This window comes from Phoenix dactylifera, chromosome 3, assembly GCF_009389715.1.
Source record: "Phoenix dactylifera cultivar Barhee BC4 chromosome 3, palm_55x_up_171113_PBpolish2nd_filt_p, whole genome shotgun sequence".
Lineage (NCBI taxonomy): Eukaryota > Viridiplantae > Streptophyta > Magnoliopsida > Arecales > Arecaceae > Phoenix > Phoenix dactylifera.
The window spans coordinates 23848757-23857908 of record NC_052394.1 but is presented as its reverse complement, the minus strand read 5'-3'; the positions used below and the strand labels follow the sequence as shown (position 1 = coordinate 23857908).

At 33.1% G+C, this 9152-nt stretch overlaps 1 protein-coding gene across 2 annotated transcripts; it reads right to left on the bottom strand.

Moving 5' to 3' along the window:
• Positions 1-1078: 1078 nt before the first annotated feature.
• On the bottom strand, positions 1079-4640 carry LOC113461567 (syntaxin-81-like). 2 transcript variants are annotated; one of them, XM_039125099.1, is made up of 6 exons: positions 4185-4640; positions 3647-3809; positions 3172-3255; positions 2904-3008; positions 1728-1877; positions 1079-1529 (listed from the first exon to the last, which is right to left on the bottom strand). In XM_039125099.1, exons 2-6 carry the CDS (start codon positions 3722-3724, stop codon positions 1449-1451), a joined length of 498 nt encoding a protein of 165 aa, XP_038981027.1. In that variant the 5' UTR covers positions 3725-3809; positions 4185-4640; the 3' UTR covers positions 1079-1448. The 2 variants fall into 2 exon arrangements, with proteins under 2 accessions (XP_038981027.1, XP_038981026.1); XM_039125098.1 differs by having other exon boundaries at positions 4264-4639.
• Positions 4641-9152: the final 4512 nt, after the last annotated feature.

Genomic DNA, 9152 nt, shown 5'->3' with positions numbered 1-9152 from the left:
TCATGGTGTTGATGATTCTAGTTGATTTGAGATGGCAAATAGATGAAAGAAACGGTTAAAAATAGGTTGTGGATTGCCATTTGAGCTCCTTTCAGAATCTTGCGAGTCATCATCCAGGACAAGCAGATGAAGGAAAGCTAGGTGGGTCTTTTTCAATTGCGGCAAGTTAATACAGTGCTTGTGTAGCTTGGCAGTGGTATGAACCATGTTGACTTCTTTCATGCGACCAAAATGGTTCATCGTGATATTTTTAGGTTATTAAATTTTATATTCTACCAACCAATTTTAGCTTGTAGGTTATAATAATTTATGAAATATAAACCCTTCTACAGGCAGGCATACACATTCCATGTGCCGAATTTCCAGCTCTCCTCTTAAATCAAGACTTAGGTACATATTCACTCTTTGCTCTGTTCCACTGTGTCATATATCTAATCTAACACTTTTCAGTTTTGTCAATAAAAAAATAAAAGAGATTGGGATAGCAAGAAATCCAATCATATAAAAAAAAATCAGGACATCTCCATCTCATAGAATTTAAAATCTTAAACAAAATTTTATTGGATACGATTCGGCATGTTGATGATTCTACAAACTGCTATACAAATGAGAGAATATGGAAGAGTAGGAAGAGGAAAAAAAAAAGTTAGCCGGTGATTTAATGGAGGAGAATGAAGTAATCCCACGACCTGCTCAATTTGAGTGCCAAAAAATTTAAAAAAATAGAAAAAATGATGAATGTAATGTCCAAATTTAATTTTTATTTATTAATAGATAATAAACTGCTTCATATAGTTCTTATTTATACTTATAAGTTCTATTCTTGCCCAACTTAATTTTAAATATAAAAAAATAAAAAGAAGGGCCAACTTTTGACCGTTCTCTTTTTTTTTTTTGGTAAAAAAAAAATGCCACATGCGTTTGCCATCTATATACCTTTAGTCTCAAAGCTGAATTATATACCATGTACCTCGCATCTGCTTGCACTGCTCTTGAGCATCTAAATAAACTTTTGATTCAATAAGATATTTTTTTTCTTCTGAGGGGCGAGAGCACCCTTGCAAGAACCGATCGGAAATGTGATAAATGTAACAAACCAACTATAAGCAGTAAAACAGACCAACGATAAGTAGACAACAATGTACCGCATAAGTGATGACATAAATATCAAAAGTTAAATGAGAAATAAAAAATATAAAAACTAATACAACCAGCTAATTCCTATATAAACATGGACTAAAATAGTGATTCAGGAGCCTTGCAGACCGACAAATGAGACTAATGCAACCAAGCACTCACAGAAGCACAACATGATAATAGGAAACCAGGCAGAATATAGAAAGACAATCAACTTTGAGATACACTCTTTTTTCCTAATCTCACACATTGACATAGCCATCATACTGATAATTAACACTAGACCATTATACTTTCAAGGGCACATATCCTCATCTTTGTCCGTCTACTGCTGTTATTTCATATATTAACAAAATGGTTGATGATGCAGCTCCACCAATTTTTGATTTTTCCTAAAGAAATGAAAAATGACATCATAAGTAGTATGGCAAAATTTGGAGCACACCTATAGAATAAAGCAATTTCTTGATAGATTTTACAAGACATGTTATAACCAGCATATTAAACAACAAGGTAGCAGGAATGAAAACATTATAACCCCATTGTTTATTTCCAGGAATCATGCACAAAGAAAGGTCATTAATTCATACCACACCATGCTTGTGAGCTACCATATCAGCATGAGAAGTATCATCCCGTATGCGAAGCCATGTCTTAGAATTTCCGTTCTTCTCTTCATCATGTATTCTATTCTTAAGAATATCTATCTGGTCCTTGCATGCTTTTACAAAAACACCAACCTGAAAAGAGAACTCATTAATCAATAGAAAGACAAAGATTAACAAGAATATCCCAGCAGTGCTCCACCAATCATTAAAAATAAGCCATGTGAAATAGATCATACTACTGAGTAAACATTAAAAAAAAACTGTTCCACAATTGAAGTAACATATTATGTGCCAAATATTTACGTTAGGATTTCATGATTGCCTATAAAAGTAAATGAATAATGAGTCTTAAGCAGTGGATACACAACTAGTAGGACCTCTAAAGCTTTCAACAAGTATCCTGCATGAGACAACTAACAGCAAAGCAAGAATACATAATGCATTTCTGTAATGCCCTTCTCTTCAGCACATCTAGTTACAATGACCATGTGTCAAGGTCAATGTCTACACCAAATAACATCACTTTGAGCAGAGGGCCCAATTATCATCCACCAACTTCCAGGAGAATTATCGAAGGATATTTTTCTTACAAGACACTAGGCAATCAAAGGGACAACATGCACATGAATCTACCTAAAATATATAGATAAAGTCCCAGAACATTCAATAGTTAAAAAAACTCAGACCAAATGCTAGAAAAGATTGTGCCAAATCAGGGTGTCATCTAAAGTACACACAATTGTTAAATATGTTAAAAAATGTTCCCTATCCAATTTGTCCCTCACATTGATTTAGCTTTCAAATTAGGCAACATTCAATCTACATCCCAAGATCTGAAAGAAAATGAAGAATGACTCAAGCACTGAACAGTGAGCGAATCAGACCATTTGTGGAAGTCAGAATCATCTTATATAGTCACATGTCTCTGCTAATTGGAATCTTTGGGTTACTTCCATTCAAAAACATAGCTCTGACTTTGTTCTCTTGATAAAAAATTGCAAGATGCCAACTGTCAAGAAATTGTTAGAGAAGAGGTGTAAAAGGCAAAAGAGATTGCACACACTATATTCATATGAAAAAAAACTATCGATAGAACAAAACAATTTAATATGTTATAGGACAGAGTAAGATGTTAATGGAAGTAGGCGAATAACTCACTTCATGCTCAATGTTGTCCCTTTCTTGTTCTGTAATGCGATGCAAATCCACATAATCTTTCTGATGCTTTACAATAAAACGTTCCAATTCTGCGATGCTTTCGAGCTATAAATAAATACATAAAAAATGTAAACATTAACCTCTCATAGAATAACACATGTTTTTTTTTCCAAAATCTAAATCACAACCGTCTCAAAGGACAAAGAAAGAAAACATTAAAATACAAAAGATATGGAAGAGATCAAGATGACAGAGCCGCCTCTCATACCGTCTTGAGTGCAGCTTTTGTAAATGGTGACCTTTGGGGTGGCTTGTGCATAATAAAGGACGCCAAGATTGCAGCCAATTTAGACTGTCAAATGTGAAATTGGACCATGAGCAACTGTTGTTAAAAGACAAACGAATTCAAAGCTAATGCATGCAAACAAGTTGCTTACGATATAGGAATCAAAATTTTTGCAAGTTCACCCCAGGCTTGGGCTTTAGATGCTAATTCTATAAGACAATTTCAGATCCATGCATTAAATTTGAATCTGAATATAATTACATGGCATTTGGATTTTTCATATGCCATGCATATCACTTACATGTTGCAGGTATTGCCACTTAACATAGTATAATAGCTCAAAGCATTAAATTTAATTTCCTAAAGTGGTTAGCAAAGCATAAATCAGGTTCAGGAGCTTTTGCCTGCCCCACATCCAAAAGGAACAAAACAAAAGGTACTGGAAATAATCAACAACCTCAGTATATCCGAGGGAAAGAGCCCCAGCACGGACAGCATCCTTGAAATCTTCAGTTCTATCCCTAACATTGGCCATGAGTTCACCAATTGTAAGCAAGCATCCACTTTAGCAAGTGCTCATTGTTATCTAAATTGTCACTTCCCTTTTCTCTTTACAGCATCTGAGGCAGACACAACATTCAAATGAATGCTAGCTCAAACATGACAAATGTAATATCTCACAAACTAGCTAATCTTAGTGCTGTCAGCTTTTAAAAGAAAGACAAAACTAAGTATATAATTGAAAAAGAATTTTCAGAGGGCAAAGAAATATACAGTGAACATGTTATTTAAATTCAAAACCATTCTAGCACCAATTTGATCATTCATATCCATTCTCTATATTTAAAGATTTTGCGATATTTTTCCTTGAAGAATGTCACAAAGCAATCCACCACGAAAAAAAGGGATAAGCCCTAGATCAAATAATAAATTACTCCAAAAAAATCCAGTAAACAGAGGGGAAAAAACAGAATTTCAACAATTGCAGCATTTACCAAGCTGGGGCTTCCAAACGATCCACCAGGAGAATAAGAAAAGGACGACTTGTTGCACAAACAGATGAAAAGAATCTACCTTCTTCAAGTTCAGGCTAGGGTTCCATTCGATTTCTTGATATAACCACCGAATCAATTCCACTTTCAAGTTCTAGTGCGGATGGCTGCTCTACGTAGAAATAATTATACTCGAATTTGGATGACCCACAGCCTCCGGTACTTGAAATCGACAAAAGAAAGAAAGCAGATCAGACGAGCAGAAGAGATCTGAATGTGGTGCGCGTCGCCGGTGATTGGCTCGTTAGGATTGATGGAAGGATTAGGATAAGAGTGGAGAATGGAGGAATGGAGTGGAGAAAGAAAAAGGAGATGAACTGATGAAGAGAGAGAGGAAGGAAAAGGAACGGGGAGACGAAGAGAGATTGAGGAAGACAAAGACAACCCCTGGTTATAAAGGGCCGGTCTGCAACAGTATTGGGCCGGAGTTCATCTGGCCCTGGACTAGACAAAGTCCATGTATGGGCCACTAACGAGGACATTCTCATCGATCGAAACTTCGGGAATGATTTAGGCCCTGTTTGGGGGAGTTGTTGGCAGTAGAGCTGTTGGAAGTAGAGTTGTTGGAAGTAGAGCTGTCTGAAGTAGAGCTGTTATAAAAAGCTGTTTGCTGTTTGGTAACTACATTCATAAAGTGCTGTGGTACTTTGTTTTGTGTTTGGTAAACAAAGTGAGAAAGTACTTTTATATGACAAAATTACCATAAAGGACATTGCATAGTATTATACAACACAACATAATAAAACATAACAAAAATTAATACATAAATATACGATATAGTATAATATTATTGTAATATAAAATAATATTATGTTAATATAGCATAATAGTAAAATAATTATTAGAGTAAATTAATATTTAGTAATATAACATAATATTAAATTATTTAACATACATATTAATGTATTATGATATAATGTAATATATATTATATTTATAGTATAATACAATAATAAAAGTATAAAATATTATAATTATTAGTATAAATTAAATTCTCATAATTTAACATAATATTAAATTATTTTAAATAACATATTAATGTATTATAATGTAATGTAATATAATACAATATTTATAGTATAATACAATAATAAAGGTATAAAATATTATAATTATTAGTATAAATTAATTTTCCATAATATAACATAATATTAAATTATTTAACATAACATATTAATGTATTATGATATAATATAATATGATATTATATTTATAGTATAATACAAAAATAAAGGTATAAAATATTATAATTATTAGTATAAATTAATTTTCCATAATATAACATAATATTAAATTATTTAACATAACATATTAATGTATTATGATATAATATAATATGATATTATATTTATAGTATAATACAAAATAAAGGTATAAAATATTATAATTATTAGTATAAATTAATTTTCCATAATATAACATAATATTAAATTATTTAACATAACATATTAATGTATTATGATATAATATAATATGATATTATATTTATAGTATAATACAAAAATAAAGGTATAAAATATTATAATTATTAGTATAAAATAATTTTCCATAATAATTTTCTATAATTTTCCATAAAATAATTTTCCGCGGTCCAGGGGCTCTTCTTCGTGGTCCACGCTCGAGGAGGACCTCAGCGTGGGCCGCGAGGTTGATGATAAAAAAAAAAACAATAGATTGATTTTGAAAGGTATGGAAAGGATTAAAATTTTTTTCTTCTAAAATGTGGTTCAAGAGATGCATACAAAAATTGAAAAGAAAAATACCTTTTTTTACGGAAGGAAGTCTGACGGCTTGGATTCTTGGCTCTAGCAGATTTTTAGGTTTATATAGGGATAAACTATGTAATTATGTTATTTTAATATGGGCATTTTTGTCAAAAATACAGCTTTCCAAAAAAGCTGAAACAGCTTCCTCCCAAAAGCTCCAAATTGGAGCTTCCTTCCAAAAGCTGTTTTCAGCTTTCCGCAAAAGCTGAAACAGCTTTTTGAAAAATTTACCAAACACGGTTTTTCATCTAAAAGTACTTTTGGAGGGCCAGAAAGTACTTTCTGGCCCTCCAAAAGCTCCCCCAAACAGGGCCTTAGTTTATCGCATGATGCAAACTAGGCCGTCGAGATCGATCCAGCAGTTAAACGGCGACTTTCAACGAGAAAATTGATTTCGCGACGATGTCAGTGGGACGAAGCTGGTCGAGACCGTCAAGAGTTGCGCCGAGGATTCTTTCTCGAAATCCGAAAAAAATGCTGCCCTTTCGAATAAGGTAAAGTTTTCGGTTTGCTTTCAATTTCGGCAAATTTTATGCAAGTACATTATCTGTGGTTTGTGCTGAAATTTGGTGAAACTAGAATGTAACTAGGATTTGCATTAGCTTCTTTTTTTTTTAATGTAAAAGATGGTAGAACTTTCTTGAACTGGAAATAGATTTAAGGGAAAGGGAGAAAACTTTAACTGGATGGAATACATTCATGGAAAATCTGCAGGCTAGGATATTTCATTTCAACTCGGAAGTTTAAGGTGGAGTGCCGGATCTGGCAACTAGCATCCTCTGTGACCATCGAAGTAGGTTTTGAGGGCCGATCTCATTACCATCGAAGATTAAATAAATCCTATGCAAGGCGGGTTTTGAAGACTGCTCACTTGCTCCTGATATCTGGTATGTCTCTCTGGTGGACTGGTGGTTAGATATATTTATCATGAGACTACAGACTAGATTGCCTCATTAGTAGTAGAGCACCCTAAAGAAGTGATTTGGAATGATCTGTTAACTGTCCGAAATATATTCTATAATTTGCTAACTTTATTGGACATATTTATATTAGAAGTATATGATCTTTTTATGTTGTTAAAAAAAAAAAAGGAATTGAGGAGAGGAGGAGGCAGGCATACACATTCCATGTGCCGAATTTCCAGCTCTCCTCTTAAATCAAGACTTAGGTACATATTCACTCTTTGCTCTGTTCCACTGTGTCATATATCTAATCTAACACTTTTCAGTTTTGTCAATAAAAAAATAAAAGAGATTGGGATAGCAAGAAATCCAATCATATAAAAAAAAATCAGGACATCTCCATCTCATAGAATTTAAAATCTTAAACAAAATTTTATTGGATACGATTCGGCATGTTGATGATTCTACAAACTGCTATACAAATGAGAGAATATGGAAGAGTAGGAAGAGGAAAAAAAAAGTTAGCCGGTGATTTAATGGAGGAGAATGAAGTAATCCCACGACCTGCTCAATTTGAGTGCCAAAAAATTTAAAAAAATAGAAAAAATGATGAATGTAATATCCAAATTTAATTTTTATTTATTAATAGATAATAAACTGCTTCATATAGTTCTTATTTATACTTATAAGTTCTATTCTTGCCCAACTTAATTTTAAATATAAAAAAATAAAAAGAAGGGCCAACTTTTGACCGTTCTCTTTTTTTTTTTTGGTAAAAAAAAAATGCCACATGCATTTGCCATCTATATACCTTTAGTCTCAAAGCTGAATTATATACCATGTACCTCGCATCTGCTTGCACTGCTCTTGAGCATCTAAATAAACTTTTGATTCAATAAGATATTTTTTTTCTTCTGAGGGGCGAGAGCACCCTTGCAAGAACCGATCGGAAATGTGATAAATGTAACAAACCAACTATAAGCAGTAAAACAGACCAATGATAAGTAGACAACAATGTACCACATAAGTGATGACATAAATATCAAAAGTTAAATGAGAAATAAAAAATATAAAAACTAATACAACCAGCTAATTCCTATATAAACATGGACTAAAATACACACTTAACCTCGACTAAAGAAAGTGGCATGGTAAATCAACTCAAGATTATGGAGTTAAAAACTTTATACTCAAAGGTTTCATCCAGACGAGCTGATGTGTCTGTACAAAACTGTCAGCTCACTTGTTAGCATGACTGACCGTGCTCCGTCGTCCGTCGATGGCCCAAACTGTCATAAATTATATAAACAAAAGCTATTAACTAGTTAATATTCATATATTTTTTTATACGAATATTGAACAGAATAATAGAGGAGTGAGCAAGGTGTATAGAAGCAAAAAATTTATGCTCTCGTAGAAATATTTTGCAAAATTATTTTCAATAAATCCGTCTCAACTTGTAGCAAGGCAACATAAAGAAATGATGAAGATAAAAAGGGAGGAGAAATTGGAAATTTTGAAATGAAGTCAACTTGGCCAAAAGCAAAAATTCAAAGAATGAAGACGTGGAAAAAAAGAAAGAAAGAAAGGAATTCGAGGGTTTAAATACTTCTCCAATAAATTTGGTTGAGGGATGTAATTAGCACATGCATGTTCATGTTGTGCATGCCATGCGTTTGGTCAAGCTACACGAGTATACATATTCTTACGAGTTTAAAATACAAAGGTTCAATGAGGCCCGGGGCTACTGGAGTTCACTAAGAGCTACACAGAGACCTCTTGTTGAAATTATACAGCAACTCAGAAGGTATTGCAACTTAAATTGTACTAATTAACTTGTAAGAAATTCTTGTGCTTCAAAGAGGGTTTAGAAAAAAAAAGAGGCATCTCAACAAATATTCCATTGAACACCTTATAAGTGGATACCAAGGTGTAGCACTAATGATGTAGGCTTAACTATAGGCCTAGATATCCATATGGAGGGAGCTGCTGGTGGTGCATACTTTGAGGAGGACGAGGAAGATGAAGAAGAAAGGTGAGGTGGCAACGTAAAGGTGGAACAAAGGTGGAGGAGGAGGCAAAATGGAGAAGAGAAAGAAAGTAATTTTTTTTAAATTAAAGTTTCTATTTGAGTAGCTACAACTTGTCATGCAATAGTTATTTTGATTGTAAGTCGACCTGCCATGCCATGAAATAGTATTTAGTTGCAACTCACAAGCAATTTGATTTACTATATAATTTAA